Below are 24,353 nucleotides of genomic sequence, written 5' to 3' on the forward strand. Positions count from 1 at the left end.
AGGGCACTTTACCAAGCCTGACTGACTTGCTGAAGGCCACACAGGTAGTCTGTGGCAAAGGAGTCACCTGAAACTTGTTATCTTGGGCAACTGGGCTTGGTAACCTGCCACTGTGAGATTTACCCTTTACAGTGTTTCCACTTTTCTGTCTTGAGGAGAATGCACGTATCTTTCAGCTCCAATATTTCACAAACATTGTTGTCACCACATTACAGATCCTTACCTCACTTGCTAGTCTCTCATACTCTTCCATCAACCTCTCATTTTCCTGATTCACAGCAAGCACCTTACAGATCCGGTTAGCTGCAGTCTCAGCCTGTAACACACAGTAAATTAACAGGACATATTCATAATCACATTCTGAGAAAGGTATAGGCTTGGAGAGAGAGAATGTGGCTGCTGCAAATAAAAGATCACATTCTTTTATAGTTAGTGATTTATGTTCTAGGTTGCTTAGATACTCATTTTCCTTCCTTCTGCAGCCATAGATTCCAATGGCTGAATGAGGAACAGATCAGCACAGAGGTCCCCTTGTTGTACAATGAAGCCTTATTATATAGTTGTCGAATAAATATTTTCTTTTTAAAGACAACTTAGGCCATTCTTAAAGATAACCTATTAGGTTATTTTTTCAAGTCACATCCAAAAAGTATTAGATTTGTTAGCCACACTGGCAAGACACCATGAGTGATGCAGGAGTCTCAGACCACTCTATATCTGCATATCATATGTACATATACCCTTGAGAAAAACTGCAGCTCAACATATGGCAGCAAATCTTTTCATGCCTCCTGACAAATTTACATGTGAAGGCTCTGTGTAGCTCTGCCATATTTAAAATTTACTAGATTGATACCACAGAGCAATACTTTCATACAAATATGACTCTGGAATATATCTAATCAAATAAATATCCATGTAGACTCCTGTGTTACAGAGAATTTGGAATTCCCATTTTTTGCATGAATGGCAAAACCTCCATACCCAGGAATGAGAGAGCACAACAGTGTAGTTGTGCTGTGCTAAGGCATAGGGGACCGAGCAGACAGGAAGGGAAATTCAGTCCTGAGGATGAAGGGAAAATATCAACTACTTTAAAGGTTTTTTGGTTTTTTGGGGTTTTTTTGTAACTTAAGTTGGGTTATGCCCATTTGTAGGCTAGAAATGTATGAAGCAGAAGGGTGGGAAATGCCACATTTATAAGTTAAAATCACACTGCTGCTGATTTTCATGCCTTTGATACTGGTACTTTCATCCACAAATTATTCTGTTGGTTCAGTAGGAACCAGGCTCAAATATTGTGTTGGATGTCTTCTGTGCCTTTCTGTGTCTTTAGGCATATTTGAAAATCTAGCCCTAAACTACTACTCAGCATGAGTAAATCTCAGTTGCCAATAAGATGTTGTAGCAACAAGCAACAGCTCCTCTTAACAATATCTTCAAATTAGTTTTTTCTGAAATAATCCTTAAAATTACCAAATAAAGATCCAAAATTAGAAACAGAATGTCTATTTAAATTAAATTAGTTTATGCAACATTTAACTAAAACACGTTTGAGAGTTGGTTAAAAATAAATATTAGTGCTCAAGTAATACTTGCAAATGTTAATTAAAATCACATAGCACTAAATTAGTTGTGGGGTTTGTTTAAATAAACTAGTGGAAATATGAAACAACCAATCAAAAACACAGCAACCTGAAGGGACAGTCGATTAATACCTGCTCTGCTCCAGCAAAAGCATGGTAGAAGCAGGACACATATGTCATGATAGCTCTCTCATCAGGTTTGGGAGTGTTCACAATATCTACAAGAGGGGGGAGAAATTAAAATAAAACAAGAAAAAAAGGAAGCGAGGAGTAGAAAATAGGATGAATAAATAAATGCATAACTTCATGTCCTTCTTACTGTTTTCTTGTCCATAGCTCTGTATTCAAGAAACTCTACAAAGCTGTAATAAATTTATTGTTAGATTGAGGGGTGATGACAGAATAAAAAGTACACTAAATATTCAGTATAAGCTCATACAAAGAGGAGGACTTTTTTTAATAAGTTTGATCCAGCAGTATTGTAGTAGGGGGAGTAACCTTAATTTTACCAGGACAGTCTGCTTAAGAACTGGCACATATATGTCTGGTAGCTTAAATTCCAGGGGTTTTGACAGGAAAGGCAGACTACATTTCAGTCTGAGGACATGTTCTCTGGAAGTTGCACATGGATTTAGTTACTAATTTTAGCATTATATATCCGTATATTTTATACTATCAATACCTGAAGTATGCTCAACTCCAAATCACCTTACTTTTTCTCTATTTTTAGGACACAATTCCAGAGTTGGTCTGAGATTTCTGTGTCTGTTTTGCATAGGAGCATCATTTGATGTTGCTGTTTATACTTACCATTTAGCATTTAACATTTTAAAAACAATCCTGAAAGCATAAGAGAAGGGTTTATTTTCTGAGCATGTTATGATGATTTTGACATCTGCAGCAGAAATAATATCCAGCAGAGAGAAGAAAGATGGAATTCTACTATTGTTTTCACTCTGAGCTTATTTTTATCTTACATTTCTAATGGTGTTTCAAATGAATTCACACAAATTCATTTAAAGGGAATATCATCCTCCCCCATTCAGTAACTAGCTGTCAAAAACCTGCTGGATATTATTAGTAAATATGCAGAAAGATGAGACAGGAAGGTTTGTTTCTATGGAACAAATGGATAGACTACTACTGGCTCTACCAAAACAGCAGCTCACAGAGAAAAGAGGCAACAGGAAATGAGCTCAGCTCTAAGATGCTGTTCTAGTAACTAGTGAGGAAAAGATCAGAAAAGAAAAAATTGCTGAAAAAAACAAGACAGAAGGTGAAGGATGAGATCTGATCCATCTACAATCTCACCTTCTGAGCACCAGCAAATGCATGGTAGTAACAGGAAACATAAGTCATAATGGCTCTTTCATCAGGTCTGGCAGTGTTAACTACATCTGTGTGGAGAGAAGAGGGTTAACTGCTCAGAAATTCTCACAAGGTATTTCATGTGATTATGCTAATGGTGTCACCTCAGTGCTGTAAGGATTCCAAATAAATACACAATTATTCAGGTTGCATCTGTTTACTGATAAGAGTACAAAGCCACCTAAGATTTAGGAATCAGCAAACACAGAAGATACAAGTCTCCCTGAAATGGCAAAACATCTGAAGGCTGAGACTGTACAGAAGGGTATTGCTACCTTCTGGTTTGTGGAAACTTCCAAGCAGATGGCATGGCTGGCAGATCTACTGGGTTCAGCTTCACTGCCACTCCAAAGCAACTTCATCTGAATCACTGCAATTACTGCAGAGCTAAACACAGCCACTGACAGTCACAAATCAGAACCACACTATGTGTATCAGCACAGGGCCCCTGTGGCTGACAGGGTACTGGCATATACTGGAAACATGTACAGCTTCTGCAGTCCAGAAATACATTTTGTGCTAAGAAAAGTTGGATAGTAGCAGCTCTGCAATTGCTGTGCCAGCCCATCTTTTAGTTAATAGCATAAATCACAGGAGGGTTTGGCTTGGCTGGCAAACAGCTTTGTCCCTACCATGGCAGGAGAGTGAAAATACAAAGTGAGTGCAATCAAGGTATGCATCCATGGGTAAAAATTGACCTTTTCAATTCTTAACAGAGAAAGGCAGGAAAAGGTGTTTTTAGAGCAGTTATGGCTGAGTAATGCATTATTCTAGCACAAGCTGCATAGATTCCTGGCAGTGTAAGGAGTGGGAAGATACTGACTTGGAAAAACCCTGGAATGAGGTGAAAAATTTTAACGTTAACAGTGAGATTTCTAGGTTCAGAACCAATATATTTACTGATTTTGCATCTACTTTATGCAGCTGTGAACAAAATTTTGCAAAGTTTCCATGGAGAGCATAGTGGAAGTAAAGATGATAATAAGTGACCATAAATACTTAAAGGATATTAGAAAGAATGTAATTTCATTACCTCCTCCCCTGCTAAGAGGAGACTAGTAAAACAAGGAATAGACTGTGCAGAAAATTTGATGAAGAAAATAGGTTTCTTACAGTGACTATGAAGAGAAGAGGAAAAAAATGTAGAAAGGTGCTCAATGGCAAAGGGACAGCACTTCTCTGTTTATGCCTTGCGTAGTATTTCAGAGCAAAATAATTAAGTGGTGCTTGAAAGGGGAATGGCAGTTCAAAAGATGAAATCAATTTGTTTTAAAGCATGAAACTACTCTTCAATGAAGAGGTTACAACCCAGATTTTCCAAATAATCCTGTCTAACTTTCCAAATGAAAACTTCAAAAGGAGCAGGTGAGGTCAGTTTGAGTGCTCTGGATAATTCCCATATTATCACTGCTCTACTGACAAGCCACCAGACTGAGTCTCCATTCTTGGAGAAAAATGTTTTGAACTAATGTAGGCAAATTCCAGTAGTTTGGCAGTATTTTTTCCCAGAGTATGAGAGTTTGAGAGTTCTTGAAGAAATTCAGGAAGCTCTCAAGTTAACTGAAGACACTTGAATTATTTGTTAAAATTATCACTGCAGAAAGTTTACAACTAAAATAAACCAAAAAAATGTCTCCTTTAACCTAGCTGTCTTTCAGAGGAGGCGTGGCATGTTTTTTATATTTTGAAAGTTTTGAAATTACTTCTACTATTTCTATATTTGGCCCCTTCCTTAAACGTTTAAAAAATTGAATATGTTTTTAGTTGCTAACAGTTATATTTCCCTTTATTAAATTTTAATTATTAAAAGCAAGGATTAACTTTTAATCCTGCATTTTACCTCAACACAGTGGGGCCATTTGCTGAGGTTAGGGTCCAAAGTACTATAATATATGCAAACATTAATAAACAATAAATAATAAAGCCAAAAGTGAGTGAAATTATCCAGTGCATGCAGGAAAGGAAGGAAAATATTTTTTGAAAATGAAGTGGGTTGCTACATTATGAGTCATATGAAAGGAAGACTGAAAGTCTGCTAGGAAAAAAAAAAAAAGAAATTTTACTGTGTCCTGCTTACAAGAAACACAAACTTCAGTAAGGTATAACCCTCACCTTCTGCATCCAGCATCTTTGGGATATCCAAATGCTTTTCAGCAATTTCCATGGCAAGGTTGATATTCCCTATAGGGTCATCCTGCATTAAAGAAAAAAATACAATGAGTCAAAGACAGAAGTTTTTCTTTGAAGCAAGACTAGAGTAGGTACACTAAAATTTAGCTTCTGTTTTTCCAAACTGTAAACTGGAGTCACAACTATTGTTCTTCAAAAAACAGAGTCTAGGTATACGAACTTTTGATCCATCTGCTGCAATGTTTTCAAAAGAAAACTTTAATAAGCTGTTATCTACTGCTAAAACTCTGCTGGAAATGCATTCTGGAGGTGAACACAGACAATAGTGTACACTCAGTTCTGAGCTAATTCTGAATGAAGTACAGCAGCAATACAGACACTAAATGCCACTGGACCAGCAGGCTAAATGAGATTTTTCAACACAGAGTCAGCCCTGCCTCTTTTATACCCACTATACAGTACATCACAGGGACATAACTTCCACTGAGTTGTCGGCTGGTTAGGTGCATGCATGACAAGAAGCAAGCAAGAACAATTGCTTTCCAGAAGGAGCAAGACTTGCCAGTTTGGGCTTGGAAGCAAAATTCTGTAATGCCTCTATAAATGGAATTTTAGGGCTGTGGAAATTCAAACACTTCGTCTGGTTTTGAGATTTTGGTTTTTGAAGGAAAGAGAAAGGAAGCAGCGAGCACAGTTCAGATAGAGAGCAAAGATTTTGTGTCTTATATTACAGACAGCTGTTTCTGACAATGAAAGAGTGTGTCAGATTAGGGTTGCCATTAAGGCAGCCTTCCCATATCAGCTTGGAGGGAAAAAATGCTGTGTGAAATGGCAGTTCATGCCATTAATGCTATTATTATTTTGACACAGCCACAAACTAATAACTGATCATAGCCACTCTGAACAATGCCCATGTCTGTAGAGAGAGACTGGGAAAATTAGGTGCAGAAAAGCAAAGTAAAAAAGATAGTAAATGTAAGTGAGACCTATTGACTAAGTTAAAGCACTTTGCTTATGAATGAGCGATGAGCACCTCCTATTTGTATGCTTGGTACGAAGTGCATGAGTAAATAGTGCTCCACTGGTTAAGGGTTGCTTTAAAATCATAGCAGCTTCTGAATAATTGGAGATTTCCATCACCCATGCTTTTAAGCAAAACTACAAGCCACAGTAACTAAAAATCTCTGCTACAGCTAGAGAAATACCTCATCTAACTTGGCATAGTCAAGGAGATCAGGCCTGTGTCTATGGATAAGGGCGTTGAAAGCAAGGCCATCTTTCCAGCTACAAGTTCACACAAAACATATTGGTGAGAAAAGGAAAGGACAGCATGCAGGAGATAAGAAACAAGACACCAAGACAGCTGTTAATGTAACCAAAATGAAGAGTCAATCAAACACAGCCAGGCCAGAAAAGCAAGATCTATTTTAGGATTTTTTTTTTTTCTGCATGTGCTTTGCATGAAACAGCTCAGCCTCAATTTGAAACCTGACCTGTTCTTATTTTGGAAACCTCTAAGAGGAAAATAGTAACATTGAAGCAGACCTGCTTATGTTCTGTTCCCTTTTCTCAGTACTCATCCATGGGATGGTTAAGTGTGATGTTCTTTAGCACTGTGTACCACTATTCAAAGCACAGATTCCATCAAACTCACTTCTGTTCATGCCATGCATAATAAGCACATGTGCACAGAGACAGGTAGCTCAGTCATTCCATTACTCTGTTAATCTGTAGGAAAGGTTGCATATAGAATTGGAGAACAAGCTGGTACAGATGGCTAATATTTTGCCCATTGGTTCAGATATGAAGTTATCTTAACAGCTGCCTAAATTAAAATTTTATGTGTTCAGTACTAAGTTCATTTAATTTTCATCACTGCACACTTCAGGGGCCCTGGCATAAATTGAACATATAAACATATAAAGCACACTAAGTTTTAAAATAGTTTTAGCTCATTTATTTATTTTATTCACCAAGGACTTTCTAATAACAGTTGATTCCACTAGTAAATGGATTTGCAATGAAAGGGCATGGAATGGAAAAACACAGTTGATGTTTTACCACTCTCTCTCATCAATGTAAAGTTGCACACAACAGATTAAAACCATGATTAAGGTTTCTGTTGCACTAGTGTTTACATGAGACCTCAAGAAGCATTCATTCTAGAGAGGAGAAAACAGCATGTATGTATTGAGACCTAATGTGAAACAACAACTTTCTACTTCTTTCTAGGTTTTTTTCATTCAGCAGTGATACCAAGAAATTCTGACATTACTGCTCATTCCTCATTTCTCCCTCTCAAACCAAGGTATCTTTTAGAAAACATGCATTTTGCCATAAGTAGCAGACTGTAATAAAATAGTTTTTAATACCCATGAAGTACTACCTAAGGAGGTAAGGTTATTGGTTTTGCTTCCACTTGTCTGGAAGTATAGATAGAAGTATAATCTGAGAATCAGTGAATACTTTCTGAATATGTAAGGCTAGTAATTTACTGTGTATTCCTAATTAGCAAGAGTAGCATTTGTTCTAATGAATTTTAGGATTAATTGTCATGTCATTTACTAGTCTGCAATCTACAGTCATTTACACCAGATAAAAACAGGATGAACAATACTATCAGTGGTAAGTGGATAATTCCAATTTATTTGATTTAGCATCCATATTGGGCAGTGTAAAGACTTCATCCACTGCCAGAATCTGAGGGCCAGATTATTTGCAATTAAATGCTGAAGTTATTGTAATGGGAAGGAAAGGACACAGGACAGTCAAGAGGCCCTCTCCCTTGTGCCATTGAGGGTTTTTTGGGAAGGACCTTAGAAAGTCAGTCAGAATTAGTATGCACTCCTCAACCTGTCTTTTAGAAAACATGCTAAGCAAACCAGAAGCCAGCCAAATCACTGCAGGACAGCATGCTGTACCACCCAGACTGATGACCTTATTTAGCTTGGAGTAGTCAATAAGATCAGGTCGGTGTCTGTGGATAAGTGCACATAATCCAAGGCCATCTTTCCAGCTTTACAACAAAAAAATAAAATGGAAAAAAAATTAGTTAATAAATTCATGGCATTTTACAGTTTGTTCCTTGCTCAAGGCTTAAATTAAAGCAGGAATTCTGTCAAATTCTGTACTTATGTCCTGTCAACTCTCTCTGAGCTGCTCTGTTACTGTTCTCCTTTAACTATAGTAAATACCTTACTCTCCAGTCCATACACACTCAAGGTATACTCAATGCAGACTTCATATACTTTCTAGGCAATTTACAGTTTTGCAATCGTCCCTGATTTCAATTGCTTAATTCATGCAGTGTTCTAGAATGGCTCAAGTACACTTTTATCCATGAAAGCACATCATTTCCCACTACACTCAGTGTATTTGTGAAAAAATAAAAGGAGAGCAAACCTGCAATTACTTGAATTTGCTGAAGCAATTGGCTTTTCCTGAGTTATTTCTGAGAATTTTACTGGCACAACCATGTGCTCAGAGAAGTAAGAAATCATAAATCAGCTCAGCTTACTTAAAACACTTCACCCATATTTATCTGAGTTCTTACACTTCACCCTGACTTCAGACTCGTTACCTTTGGTGGCAAGAACAGGAAATGAATGGAGCTACAAATAACATACTTTTGGAAAGATTCTGAGAGGTTCCTTTCAGCCAAAAGCAATTATTCTGAAAGATACTTTATGTAAACACTTTAAGCAATCACAGGGACCAAGGGTTTGAGGTCTTGTCCTGTGCAGTAATTGTGTAAGCCTCAGCAGGTTAAGACTGCAGTACTCTTAAAATCCCTACTACTGAGATGTCTGGGTAGGTCCTTCAAATAACAGAACTATCTTGAAAAAACAAAAAAGTAGCAAAATCGAGTAGAATATACCTACATTGTGTAATAAAAAATCATCTAGAATGTAAAACCAAATCAAACTGAGCACCAAAAAAATTTTTTTTCCTAAAAGGTGTGAAATACAATGATCTGGACAGCCCACTTCAAAGCAGTACTGTAAGAGCCAATCCACCCAAAAATAAATCAAGGTACTTCCATTCAAGATGCTTCCCCATATCATGTATCAGACCAGGGTATGTACACATATACACTAAGATTCTGACACTGTAACTTACAGTATATCATCGATCCATACAAAGTTCTACTAAATATATATTTGCATATTCCAGGAAAGCAACACATAACAAATTTCAGATTTTTGGAAGCCAATACAGGTAAATCAAACAAATTTTTCTTATCTTGGGATGCATGTATGGACTGTATCTTCTCTGTCACTAAATGTGGTTTAGGTACTACACATTAAGAATTAATTCAAATTAATAATAACTTGATAATAATAAATAATAGAGCTCTTGTTTTAAATACTAGAAAGGTCTCAGGGAAGGGAAGCTCACCTAGTTAAACAGTGCAAATGGTAAGTCATGTACTCTAATGAGGCAGGCCAGTGGCACAGATTCAGGAACTAGCCCAGTGAAACCCCCAAACCAGGCAGTCTGTATAGGACCTGGAATTCCCATTCTAAGTCTTAATGAAAACACAGAAACACAAGGCTGGAGCTTCACTAAATTTTCCAACTTAGGTTATGAGCTTGATTCTGTGAACAAATGTGTTTACAGTGCTGCTGTTTTGTATGTACCAAGAGCATTTTATCTCCTTATAGTAATGTACATTGCAAAATAGTAAAGACTGATTCATCTTAATAAGATATTCACATGCTCAACACACTGGTCTTTTCTCCAGGACTTCTCTGTGGCTCTCATTTGAAAGCAGTCATTTGCCACTATGCTGCAGCACTCAGGAATTCCCACATAATACAAAGGATCTCTAAAAATGCAATATGGTCCTTCTGTATATAGCAGGATCTTTTTCTTTTAAATAATAACTCTAGAAGTCATATAAATAATGCTAAAGGCTAAAATAACACTCTGAAGATAGAGCAGGAGAATTTGAGAAAGATCTAGTTAACAGTGAAGAGCAAAATTCTCAAATCAAATATATACCTACACAACTGTGGGGAAAATTTGACATAACAATTTTGAGATTGCTTCTACCTCTTGAAATAATGAAAGTTTACCTAAGATGGAAATTCTGAATGTTCACATTTCTGTAAGGAGCAGTTTTCCTTTGACACCATAGCAGCAGCCCTTCTTTAGCAGAGGTCTCTGTAAAAGACACAAGGAAGTAAAAAAAAAAAAAAATTAAAGGAAACATTTTTAAAATGCTTAAGTAATTAATTTCTTGTCATCTTAAATGTGGTTGATCACCTGAAACTGAATGGCATAAACCAAAATTTAATCCTAAAAGATGTTCATATAAATGGACTACTGGAATTTCATTAAAATACAGAGGTCAGTTAAGATTAGAGTCTCAGCCTGCACAGATGTTCTGGTATGTTAGAAATTGAAGGAATTGTGTTGTTTGGACAGCAGACTGTATGTTGGAGAAAGATACCAAATAAAATATAATGCAAATAGACATAAAAGATTGTGTTGGTGCCTACATGAAATATGCTCATAGCCTCAGTTCATTTGCTCATGAGCAGGTTTAAGTGCCCAAAAAATACATTTATTTTCTGAATGCTATAGACATCTGAATGCATAAGTAAAGGTCAGAAATTATTACATAAACCATTAGGTCCACATTTAACATCCCACCAATTATGAAGGCAGGACAACATGCAGAGCTTGAAACAATTCTACTTTTGTTGGAAATTGAGATTAGTTTCTAGAATTCTAGAATTCACAGCATAGACTTGATTTAAAGAGTATTGTAACAACATGCTTTTTGGAGCCAGTTACCAAGTAGAAGTTAAGAAACAAATTCTGAAATAGTGAGGGAAAAAAGTGATAGAAAGAAAGAAGAGGGATATCAAATAATATTTATTTGCAAAGAATGTGACAAATGGACATGACTAAAAATGTATGTTGGAAATAGAATCAAAACACAAATAGTACAGCTCAGAAACACAGTCATGTTTCTGTCTCTGTAGCTGAGAGACAAGACCAGAACTTCTGCACTTAGAAAGCTGGCTCAAGGTCTCTGTCAAGATATGGAGAATAGATAATTATCTCTCCAGAAATTAATGTTGTCACCAGGTAGAGAATTAAAGTATCATTTTTCTGAAAAAAAAATTTTTATAACACTCCTCTCACTTATACACAATTCATTTAAAAAGTCTTTAAAGAAATTTCATAATCATTTAACATAATTGTATTGCTCTTACCTTCCACTGAAATATCCTGAATAGCAAAACGAAGGATGATAGTCCAGATCATACCCAGCGTCATTTTCACATTGCCGTCCACAATTTCTACAGTGAAGAATAGATATAGTAGTAGTATTTAAAAGGTTTTTTAAATTTTATCTTGTTTAATCATATATTCTATAAATAATACATTGTAACTAATAAATTAATTATACTTCTACTGTCATTTTTTACTCACGCGGAGTTCACCTGGGTTCATTTTTCAACAAACTCATGCTTGTGCTACTCTATCAGTAGGACTGAAGGTTACTGAGGTTAAGGTCACTTCAGTCCTTCCATGCTAAAAGGCTTCTCTCAGGGTAGTTGTAACAGCTTCAAATCTTTGCCTTTTAGGATGATGTTTTAGAGAGAACATGAAGGGAAATATTGGAAGTTTGAACAGTATCAGTATTGTTTTCAAATACAACAGAACCAAAAAATATTGCAATCTTACCCCAATTTTTAAGAAACTACAGGATATTAACAGTACTGTTTTTTAAAAAAAATAGTAATCAGAATTTATATACTATTTAGAAATGTTTGAGAATTTACCTCTAATGCCAGCCAGACAAGACATGAAGAACAGCTCAAGAGACACAGCACCTCCTGACACTGAGTTACAGGTTCCTGCCAAGCTGTTCAGAACCACAGCCACAAGGCTGTAATGCCTCACAGCTCTGAAGCATACACACATTTAAGTATCTTTAATAAATGGGGGTGAGATTTACCTCTGGGGTTTCAATTTGTTCCAAGACTGCTTGAGACTACCTATAACACAGGCAACATGGGAATCCCTGCCACAAGCCGGGTCAGAATCCAATGCTCCCACATTGTAATTAAGTGATACCACTTAAATGTCTCAACATCAAAAAATGTACTGCCAGATCACCTAAGTGTGGTGGCAATGTTAAATCATTCTGAAAAGTAAGTCAAGAGACTCAGAAAAACATATTGAGACTGTAAGGAGGGTGAAGCATTGGGAAGGCAGGAGATGGGACTGCAGACTGACTTTCCAGTCACCTCACAGCAAAAGAGCAGTGGAGCAAGGAAGGCACCAGCTGCTCCCCTACTTAAAAGTCACCTACAGCCTTCCTCAAAAAGTGAAGCAGCTGTGTCTGCCTGGGGGCCCACTGGTGTTCTGGGCAAGGAGCAGGAGGAACTTGCAGCAGGAGGAATTTCCTCAATTTAAGATCAAATGCCAATAGAGGTGCCAGCAGAAAATGCAGTCACTCTGCTACTTAAAATTGCTTGAACCCAGAAGCAACTTTTACAAAACAAAGGCAGCTGCTGTCTCTGAGACTTTAGATACATGTTAAATTGCAGTAGGACGTGACACAAGCTGTCATTTGAACCTATGGAATTAACAAATGTGATGGCAAATATGTAACCCATCACTACCCTATACTTATTTTTTTAGTGTGATAATTCAAGTTTATATATAAATGGCTATTTTCCCACTTTCCCCTTTGGATCCTGCACTAATTTTCCAGATTTCTTACACCACTCTGTCTGCCTTTCATGCATCCTAACTTATTGGCCCTGAAGACCTCAAATCCCAAAACAAAACCTTTCTAGACGAAAAAAAGACCAAATGGCAATTAGAGCATGTAGCTACTTTTCTTTCTTCCCTCCTCCTGAGGGAAGCCAAGTCATTTCACTATTTTGATCAGATGTCTGCTATGTCTATACAGTGAAGACAAATTTCTTCAAATGTAAAAGAAATGTATTTAAATATTCAGGAGGCATTGCTAACTGTCAGGCAATCAATTAATAGATTTCTATAATCACTACATCATTGTTTTGATTTACATATCCATATGTACACACATACAGAATGAAAGAACAAGAGAGGGAATTTTCTGTGTTGTGCCACAGGAGAATTTTCAAGTGCTTTGCCAGCTTTGGTTTCTCATAAAACCGCTAGCATAAAACAACAACAAAAAAAAGATTCCTATACAAGACAAGGAAGAATAACAAAGTTGCTAAAATATTGAAAAGTATCAGTGACAAAAAGGCATTGATTCATTCATATAATTTTCTTTTACAGGTCAATAGAAGACTTCATTAATTTTTTCACACTGCCTGTTTGCTCTGGCTGGAATATAACTCCTACCCCTCATATACACAAAGCTACAGCTTTCTGGGGATGAGGACAGAAAAGAAGAGAAGAGAAAATGAAGGGGAAACAGTAAAAACTGTCTAGGGAAAAAGTGAAGCAAAGCAATTTCTCAAAGATTTTAATCCCTTTTTAAAAATTCTGCTTTCATTTTATTTATTAATTTTTTATTCTAACTTTCTTGTAGCAGTTTCACAGATCATTTGGTCTTTATACTTCCCAGAAAAGCAAAAAGAAGTATTTCCAATCAACAGGATACTTGTCTTTTGTGGTTCTTCATATCTACTTGATTTCATTCAGGATGCAAGTACCTTGCAAATGGAGTTACTGCATTTTTTTAAAACTTAAAGGAAAACTTCTAAGTCCTGGACTGTGAATGGTTCATAAGAATTACTTTCACAGTTTTTTCTTTTAGCTTCTTGACTCTGTAGTCTCATTTCATGACTAGTGGAGAGTGAGATTCTTTGACAAGACAGGTCAGAGTAGATAAATTTGGCTCCTGCTCAGCATCACAATTAAAAGTGAACAGCTGTCTCCACAGACAGCCCAGAGAAGTTAGTCTTAGAACAATAATGATGAATCCAAAGAATATCCCTGGACCCTTAGAAATACTAATTTTATTTTTGCACCAATGTCACACAGGAATCATCATTTTGTGGCCCCATTTTAAATGCCAGTTGTCCCCCTTGAGCCTACGTGCTCTTCACCATTCAGTGTGTCAGATAATGGAACATGATCCTCAGCAGATTTAGATACAAAACTTTCATGCTTTGGAAATTAAAAAGTATTCCAAGCATCCATGTAACTCAGAGCATGCCCAAACAGATGGGTCCAGGCAAGCCCACGTGTCCCGTGCTCACACACAGGGCAGAGAGTTAAGGGGTTGAAGACTGACAACAAAACAAACTTAAGAAGACTCTGCTCTGCCTCCTTGCTGGCATTCACTCCAACCTACTACAATGACTGCCAGGTCAACAATGCTGAAAAAATGCAAGTAAAGAAAAAACAAAGAAGTGGAGTGTGTTTTAAAAACAGATCAGATTGCTGATCCAGTCTCCAGCAGAACCACAGCACCAGTTGTCAGCCCAAGTGAGAGGGCAGGGCTGTGAAGTGTGGGAGCAAGAATGCAGTTCCAGGGGGCACAGGGACTCTTTAAGCACACACTGGTGCCAGAGGTCCCACACTGTGAAACCATACCCAGTCAGAAGTGATACTGCATTGCTGCATCAGCACAATGCTGCGCCTTGGGTAACAAATTTAGTAGAAGGGATGCAGTAAACTTAACAGGGCACTAAGCACGCTTGTGCCAGAGCTGGCTTTGTGTTCAGGCTGTTTAGAGTGGGAGGGGAAGGCACGTGAATCTATCTGCCCCTGCCCACATGGATGTAATCTAACGTGGGCATCAGGCCATACCCGACATAGTGTCATGTCTTACAATGACAGGTTCCTCTCTGCACCTAAGCTATCACAGTAGCTGTGAATTTTTCTCCCGTGCCTCCATCGAAGAATTTAGTTTTTTTTAAATGATAACTAATTCTTTTTTCTTTTAATATATCAATTTTACAGATTGAGAATTTTAGAAACAGGGAATAGTAACTAAAACCATCACCTTAATCTCTTGGGTTACTAGGTATGGCCTGCTGTTACATGCAACAATAAATACTGGATGCATGGACAGTCAATTTGCAGCAAGAGCCTGAACAGCTGGAAGAGGTTATTGCTCTTTTTCCTGCCACCTTCCCAAAGGGAATTATCATGGAGCACCTAAATCACAGGACATCTGAACTCATGCCAGTTGCTGCTAAGAAGAACAGCAAGGTTAGTTTAGATGTTTTCAATGTCTGATCTGAGCTATCCCAGATGCTTTGCCTTCAGAAAGTGCTCAAGTGCTGTTCCCCAGCCTGAGTACCCTGGCAGTAGTGACCAGCAATAAGCGGGGCAAAATAAGAGAGATGGGAATGCAAAGGGCTGGCTTGCTCCTTTCAGGAGCAGATATGAGCTGATGTATCCTGATTTAAGTACTCCAGCCTTGTGCAAACGGTGATCAGTGAGAACAATCATTCTGTCCCACAACGTACTCCTTTTGCTACACTCTGGTTTTGGTTAGGAAGCCTCAGAGTCTCCTGTGCGACATGACAGAAACTACCTTTCATTTGTTCCATGCTCTGTAATCTCAGCATTTCTTCACTAGCTATCAAACAGGCATCTGCATTCTTAATCTTCATTTCCACACATAAATTGTCTCTTCAGTACCCTCTGCTGTTCATTCAATGCCATGTCGCTCTCAGAAGAGCCTTACTGCAGAGGTTTAAGGTAGCAGCATATTTTTTCATCCCACTTCATTTAATTGAGCAAAGGTGCCCCAGCAGTCTGTACAGCTGATGGAGGGAGCCAAGCACCTCTCAAATGCAGTAGAAGTTTTCTGAGATCTGAAGTGCCTAAAGGATTGCCCATTTCTCCTTACTGATGATACATTCCCCAAAGAAGGTCTCTGTTATGTGCCTAGAGACAGATGGTATGGATTTGGACTCAGGTGATCCACACAGTTCAGTCTCAAATAAATAAAGAGCAAATTCAAAAAAATGCTCTGCCCCTGGAGCATATTTCTTGGGATTTTTGAGTTCTAGACCTAGAAACTGAACACATTTGGTGAACAATACTTGAGGAACCAAGTGGGCTAGGTTAAACCATGGTAGAACAAATGACCACTGACAGATCTCTCCATTATTTCTACAGATACCCTTATCCCACATAATAAATCTCCTGTTCCATCCACAATTGCAGTAAGCTCCTGGGATCAAGGCTTGGAAGCCAGAATAAGGATACATATAAGCCTGTGGGAATCTGGAAACTGTAAGAAGAGGCTCATAAATCAATCTAAAAAGGCCTAAAAGAGTCAGTAGAATATAGGAATGCTTATAATCATAATGAGGTTACAGACAAAATTTTGCTCTAAGGACATGTTAGAGTGAGGAGGAAAGGCACAGAAAACACATCATTGAGGCTATGGAATCAAAAATAGTTGGATATCATGCTAGCCACATGGTATGGCACACATAGTTTGGCTAGCCACTTGGTACGGCAATGGCTATGGAAATCATTATGCTAATAGCTTCATGGAGCAACAAGTTCTACATACACATTTGTCATTTTTATTAGTTGAACCTCCTAGTGAGGCATAGGTTCACTTACAGTGACAGTCTGCCTTCTTTAGCTCAGTTTACATCTATCAGAATCTAGCTAGCCAACCACATATTAGTACTACCTGAACAGCAGAACAATAAAAAAGCAATTACTTTAGTAAATAGCGTCCCACTCCACTTTCTTCGCTCTCCCCAGCTACTACAGTTTCTTTTGATCACTCCCTTAACTCTACATCTGAATTTTAGAAACACAGCTGCAGAAAATAAAGTGGGAGTAGCTTCCAGCCACTCAGCAGTGATATCAGCCTTTGTTTTGCCTGAATAATATCTCCTAAAGATGCCAGACTGTATAAAGCACACCCTAGAATCCAACCTGGTTTCTAAAGGAGTTCCTTACTTTTAATAATGTATGGAAAAACCAAAACGCTCTGTAAGAAAATAAATCATTATCTGAACACCTACTGAAACACAGACAATTCAGTTCAACCTTGGAGACAGACTAAGCTTAGTGCTCATTTATACCCCTATCCCTCTTCAGGCATCCTAAAATTTCCACCTCTTGTCCTTTCACAGATACAGTCCAGCAATCAACATTAAAGGATTTTTGAGGCGCCCACGTGTAGAGAACAGTGCCCATAATGTGGCCAAGGGTCTCCACCAGACTGCTCTGTAGTGACCTGAGTAAGGTGCACTGTCAAGATCTGACACATACCTTCTGCACCAATGGACACAAGTTTCACTCCTTTGCTGGCGATGTAATCCAGAGCTTTGTTGACATTAGCAATTTTATGGAAGCGCATCTTCCCTCTGTCTGGTTTCGGTAGCCTTTCCCCTGCAGAACAACAAATTTAATGTGTTTATTCTTATATACACCTTTCTACAGACATATAAGTGATTAGAAATAGAGTGGATGTGCCCTAACACTGTCTAAAAGTCAACAATTATTTTAATAGGTGCTTTTCTGAAAGAATGCCAAAGAGGTTTGAACCAAACCCTGAAAAAAAATTCAAATGTTCAAGTATGTGAATTTGATCTTTCTGATATAGCATTAAAACCAGAGTAAAATTTTTGTTTGCCCTAAATATCTGGAAGATGTGTGTACTTCCTCCTACTCCACTTTTGGTTCTTTGCTATTGTCTTACAGTACATTGTTATTGTCTTACGTCTTATTGTTACAGTAGCTGAATATTAAAGCAGAATGTTTTCAGAGCTCATCATCCTTATCTGCCCGACTGTAAAGAGAGGCTGGATTCTATCCAGCAGATCAGCCACAGCATCCTTGAACATCTCACCAAGAAGAATGGCTTTTAACAACCTCATCCAGCACAGCACAGCAGCTCATTCCAGAGCATAGGGCTAATGTGTTTGAACACATTTATTTATTTTTTCAAATTATCACAAAGAATAATATTTTCTAAAAAGATTCTCCATTTCATGAAGAATAATCATTTGAGGAATTTCTTTCCACACTGAAATCTCCAGCAAAAATCTCAAAGGTCTCAAATGTGTGTTTGTAGCTTGAGATATTTCCTTTCCATTAAGGAGCCTTCTGATTTTACCTTGGAGACTGTCCCTCTGTGTAATTCATAACATAAAAGGGACATAGTGAGTTTACATCAGTTAGCAAAAGTTCTTGGATGTTCCACTCTTTTGAAAAATGAGACCTTTTATTTGTGACTAAATATTGATTTAGGTGCGCTTTAGGCACTCACTTTTGAAAGCGTTGGTACATCCAATAAAATCATTAAAAGCAAAGCAAAATGTTTATGCTAAAAGCAGAATAAAATGAAATTTTAACCTAAGTGTAAAGACTTTTTAAGTGCTAGGGGTAAGACAAGGTCCACAATGTTTTTGATTTGTCCAACAACACTGTGATGTCAGTTATACCCTGATGTACTGTGATACCCTGGAACACAAGCACAAACCAAAAAGCAGAGCTTCTTTTCTCCTCCTTTTTGCTTTACAGTGTTTCATCTCTCACTTTTCAGTCTACTTAAAGTTTGTGTTTACTATTTGGAATCATTAACAATTGCTGTTCCTTTAAGAGTGGTTCAGTTAGTGTGCTGTAAATACAAAGAAAACTTTATTTTAGCTAACCTGAGATAACTTCCAAGAGGAGCATCAGTTTGAGGCCATTTCTGAAGTCCTCCTCAATGTTCTCAATCTGTGTTCCTGCTTTCCTGAGGTGGGAATTGCACCAGGCTGTAAACGTCTGTAATAGCAATTAAAAAAAAAAAAAGAAAAACTTATCAACAAAGTGTTTTCCAAACAATTGCTGAGCATCTAAGTAAACACTGTGTCAGAGATTTGGATGTCCAGTTCCCATCCATCCTATACATGTTGCCAAATACAAAATTCTTATCCCAGATGTTCAAGTTTGTGCTAGATTCCACTTGCAGATGCATCTCCAGACAGAAGACCTTTGCATAAAGGCAAAACCTGGACACAAATGCAGATACCTAAGTCTGCAGGGGAAAAATTATCACAAAAGCAACCACGAATATTTTTGTGTCCATAGCAAGTAACTAAGTCTGCTTTTACTTGTAGAGGTGAAAAGCAGAACTAATTCCATTGCAGAGGTCATATACATGTTAACTTTTGTATGAATGAAGTCAAAACACGGGCTACTATAATACCTTAGTAGTTAAATTAGTCTGGTTTTAAATATCCATTACTTTTCTTAGCCTCTGAAAAATTGTCCTGGCTTTTCAGTGTCTGATAAGATACATAAAACAAGTTTGTATTTACTAGGTATTTTAGCAGGTCTTTAGTTATATAACAAAGTCATTGTTACTAAACATTTTTAATACGTTAGACTTCAGCTTCTTAAAATTGACAGATATTTGGAATGTCTCTTTTTTTGCTACATCAAATTTCCAGTTTTAAAAACATTTAATTCAAATAGTTTAAATAGCCAAGATATATCCCAGTTGTAAATAAGAAATTGCTTTTGGCCTTCTTTATTCTTGTCTGTTTCTTTAGACTATTAGATTTCTGATCTCTCAGAAACAGAATAAGGAAGGCCAGTAGATTAAGACATCTTCCCTGGAACTGAATTCTGCAAATTCTAGACAGATTTGATACCTTAAGAAAACATGAATTTTCCCAAATGGTCTAATCTTTAAAATGCAACTTTTTGTTAAAAAATAACATTGTGACTACTTTGGGTTTGACTCAGTTAATATGAAGAATTGACAAGCAGTTTACTGGGCTCTTTTCTCAGTGCACCTACACTGACAAGGAACAGCATCCTTTTATCATCTCCTATTGAGTTGAAAGGAAGCAAGTGTTATGGATATGGCAGAGCTGTGCAGCGAAATCCCTAATTCTAGGCACCCAGGAAAATGAGGAGAGAGAAGAAAATACTGGAAGTATTTCTAGGCAGGGTTTTTGTTGACATGAAGAGGATGAATTGTAGGTAGGGATGCAAGTTGTTCTGTGGGCATATAGGGATAAGTAAGGTTGCAGCTGAAGCATATCACATTTAATAAAGGGATGTTAGCTTCCATTCAGGAAGGCAGAACGTTCCTCATTTTAAGGTAAATAGCTTTAATGAGTTCATGAGAGACCTGAAACCAGAGCATACCAATCCTCACAGCACAGGCACCTCCACCCTCAGGGCACGACATGATGGAGTGCTAGGATGGCATTTGGTTTGGATCATTATAGGGTTAGGATCTAGTTTATAAAACTAAGACTTTGTCTGCCTCAAGCAGTATCTTGTTCTGGTGGTATGTATCTCAAAAGGCTTAGCACCACATTAAGTCATTTGCAAACATTAAAAATTATTACAAGCTTCTTGGAAGGAATACTACTATAGCAATACAGGGGGAAAAAAAAGCTGAAAGCACTCAAGGGTAAATGGACATGAATCTTGCATGGCAGTTTGGCAATAAATAGCAGAAATCTGAACCTTTAAATAAATGTGCTTTCAAAAATTAGGCTTAAGTGATGGACATATGCTTATTTGCAGATGCTATTGCAATTTGTAGAACTGCTCCAAACACATCATAATAAACTCAGAGAGAAAGTTGGAGAAAAACCTCAGCCATTTCCATCTCTTCTTTTAGATATCTATGGTAAATGTCCATCTCGTACCACTCAAGTAAATGAGTTTTCCTAATTTTTCATTTAATTAAGTGTTTAATGGCAACAACCCCACCAGTTGAGAAGTCTTAAAATATGAATCTGATGCCTACTGTGAAGAAGGCTACTTCTCAGTTTCTAAAGAAGAAATGGATCCTGGCACTTCTTAGCTCATATATATATATATATGAATCAACTTATTTGATGCTGCACTGATAGACACAAAACATAAGTTTAATCCAAAGATCACAAAGTTTTCAAATAATTTAAACAGTTTCTCTTGAAAATGAACATTTTTATGGCACTGAATTTCTTGAGAGACAAATGGTTTTTTCACCTCATTCATTCTATGCAGACAACAATCAGCCTATGTTGCTGTGATATATAGACAAGGAAAAGATGCCGCTACTCCTGAGTCAAGCTGTTTTCAATAAATAGTTTGATGACAGAGTGATTTTTATGATCTGCTTTTTTTATATGTGTAGGTTATTTAAGATTCCTTCCAGTTGTATTGCATTTGTAGCATTTTGAAGAATAAATTGGAATTACCACAAGGCCTCCATCCATGAGATAACAAGTTCTGGTGAAGCACTCTACTGTAATTGGAGTCTTTATTTAGACCATTTGCATCTAGATAGCTTTGATTACCTTCTATATCTAGAATAAGAGAGTTATATATTTTATTTAAATTGCAATTGCTCAGTTTTCTGTTTTATCTGTGCCCTAGGCCATGACTTGGTGCTATCTGTCCCCCTCCAACAGTTATCCACTGCCTCATGGAAATGCCACTGCAGTTCTTTACAGCAGACTCTTGGTGTGTGGCTTCTTAAGCCTGGTGCCACCCAAGTTCTTTCCCAGGACTATATGTGGTTATAGAAATAATACTTAGGGAAGTGGTAACTATGCTTCAGTGATGCAATTCATTAGTGACTGCATGAAGGCTACTGCACAACTTAACTTGCAAATTTTAACAGTTTTCTCAATCCACACTTTATTTAACCCTCATCCCTCTATTCTTATTGTGATACCACTTGTTCTCACTGCTTTGGCTTTAACTAACAATTCTATTTATAGTTATTGAGAAACAATTCAGAGCACGTTCAAGTCCTGGAGATCAAGATACAGCCAGCCTATAGTACCCTGGAAATTTGTAATCCATTGGGATTTAAAAGCTATTAAATGACTTAGACAAAGCAAATTCCTTTTTCTGCTGAGCTGTACAGAACATATCAAAGTATCAGATTGCCCAGAAAAACAAAGCAGGACTGAAGGCACCAAGCTGAATACCAGAAAGGACACAAATAAGTGTCTACAAAGCTAGACACTTCTTTTTAGGATATATTTGCCCTATGTGGCTCTACAAATTGAAAATATAAATAAATAAAATTTTCTCCTTTGCAAGTTTGTTACTACAAAAGAAAGTTTGCTAACATTCTGAGAGGAAAGACCCCAGAAGAGAGGATGCAGGGCAGGAAGCCAAAGAATTTGTAGTCCCACAGGTGAATGTTCTCTTAATGCACCCTTAATTGTCTACTGTTGTCACAGGTCTATTTTGGAAACACTAACTAAAGGAAAGAGAATGCAATTTATGTTCTATGCCACTTAGCCTCCTTGTGAAGACTGCCAATAGCATATTCACCACAATTCACATATCTGTGATGCTGAAGTGTATACCTGTGGGGGAAAAAACCCACTTACCTGGTAATTTACTCAGGCTACTTGATTTGTCTCTGACAAATAAAATTGCAACCCAGGGGCAGCAAAATGAGATATCCCTAATCAATTATCAATCAATTGCAGATAATGAAAAAAAAAAATAGGCTATGTTCAATTTGTACAAATACTTTTACACAGGCTCAATGAAAGACATGTTTTGCTGAGAAAAATGGTGTCTTTGAGATCTGAGCTGTTCTACAGCTCTGTGAAAGCCCACATCCTTTTTATGTAAGAGTAATAACTTACTTTTGATAGTGGTTCAAAGCCAGAAAACAAGATGCTACGATAACAAGTTTCATATGTGCATGTAATAATAGGGATAAAGACAAATGAGAAAGCACCAATCACCACATACTCCAATACTGGTCAGCCAAGACAACTTGTTCCACCTCCTGAAGATGTAAAGTAAATTTCTAGTTTGGCACCGACAGTGAATCCATAATGAATATCATTAAAGCAGCAGCAAAACTTGTGTGCATAGGGGATGCACTCCACAAGTTCAGAAAGATTTGTTTGCTTGCAGTCAGTACTGAAATTCAGAAGTGGACCCAGCCTAATGAAGCACTGGGGACCTATATCCTGTTTAGAACATAAATCTCATATCAAGGTTAACTCTGCCTTTCATTCACTCCAACTCAAAACAATTTCTGTCTGCTATAGTATTTATAGGCGTTCAAAGTTAATATTTATTTTAAAAGCCATATGTCTGCTTGTCTGTACCCCTGTCAGTAGCCCAAGAAAGGCTACTTGCTCAAAGGAGTAATTTGGTTTTACTTGAATTAGAAATTTAATACTTTCTGTGCCTGCTAAGGAAAACAGAAGCACAACTTGTTTCTCATGGACTTTAAATTCTAATAACTAGAGCAGGAGAACACACCTGACTAAAATTAACTTCAAATACAAACATTCAACACATTTGTTTACATATATGTTATCCTGAATTATTTCTCTCTGATAGACCTGTTTCTTGAAACTGCTTTACAGCCCTGTTTCTAGAGGGCTTTTCCTCTCTGTCTTAGCTGAGGGTCTTCATTACTTCTAGGCTAAATGGGATGCAGTGATTCACTCTGCAATTATACAGAATATTGCTGGGCTCTGAGTGCATGACAAGGGTATTACAGAAGGAGCTCTGCCAGAACATTCCCAGTAGGCCAGACTGAGGCTTCCCCTTGAAGAATTTCCCATCTGTCTGTTATCCACATTTTAAAATATAAGTTGTGAACTTGCAACATGATCTCCTAGCTCCTGTGTCCACAGCATGTTCTGATGGCTGCAGAATCAGGGGTTTTCTCTGGCCTTAGGATACAGTCTGTGTTGGCCCTCGATATCTTAACTGTTAATTCTGTTCCTGAAAGAAGAGGCTGGAAGGTGAAATGCAGCAGAAAATTGCACAGCACTTTTAAACTAGCTTGATGTAAACCAATAACTACACATGGTATTGTTCAGCTATTCCCAGAGAATCTAGAGCAGCTATACTTGTATACATGCATGAGTATATTTTAATGAGTTGAAAATAAATAAAATCTTACATTTTAGCTGTTGGTTTGAATTATTATTACTGTTCCCTTGTTCTGCTTTTTTCTTGCAGTGGAAACCTAAATGCATTGGTACGTTAGTAAAACAACTAGAATAACTCTAACAGGAGAGGTGCTTCATCAGTGCAACTGGATCACACCAGGAAGCAAAGTGGGCAGCACCAGAATACCAAAATTTCCAGAGCATAGCAACAACTGAAGTGAAGCAAAAGGAAAACATTGTGAAGGACAGCATGAAGGTTAAGGTAAGGGAAATGTTTAGCATATTCCAAAATGTTATTAAAAGGAAGCCCTCAAATCACAGGCATTATGTCAAAGCCAAATTCCTGGAAACACCAGTAAGGATAAGCACAGGACCATCTCACATTGGAAGTGAGTAGAGGCTCCATCACAAGTACCCCAAATCCAAAGCTGGGGTAAGCCCT

At 37.5% G+C, this 24,353-nt stretch overlaps 1 protein-coding gene across 1 annotated transcript in view; it reads right to left on the bottom strand.

Moving 5' to 3' along the window:
* The window catches only part of ACTN2 (actinin alpha 2), a 67,525-nt gene that overhangs the window by 25,610 nt on the left and 17,562 nt on the right, over positions 1-24,353 (bottom strand). Inside the window, exons 2-9 of the mRNA XM_056487398.1 lie at positions 18,689-18,803; positions 17,304-17,423; positions 11,312-11,398; positions 10,163-10,250; positions 8,022-8,100; positions 5,067-5,148; positions 1,719-1,804; positions 224-316 (exon numbers count right to left, since the gene is read on the bottom strand). Of these exons, the coding sequence (XP_056343373.1) occupies positions 224-316; positions 1,719-1,804; positions 5,067-5,148; positions 8,022-8,100; positions 10,163-10,250; positions 11,312-11,398; positions 17,304-17,423; positions 18,689-18,803 (750 nt within the window). The remainder of the gene's footprint in view (positions 1-223; positions 317-1,718; positions 1,805-5,066; positions 5,149-8,021; positions 8,101-10,162; positions 10,251-11,311; positions 11,399-17,303; positions 17,424-18,688; positions 18,804-24,353) is intronic.

Source organism: Oenanthe melanoleuca, chromosome 3, assembly GCF_029582105.1.
Source record: "Oenanthe melanoleuca isolate GR-GAL-2019-014 chromosome 3, OMel1.0, whole genome shotgun sequence".
In the NCBI taxonomy this organism is placed as follows: Eukaryota; Metazoa; Chordata; class Aves; order Passeriformes; family Muscicapidae; genus Oenanthe; species Oenanthe melanoleuca.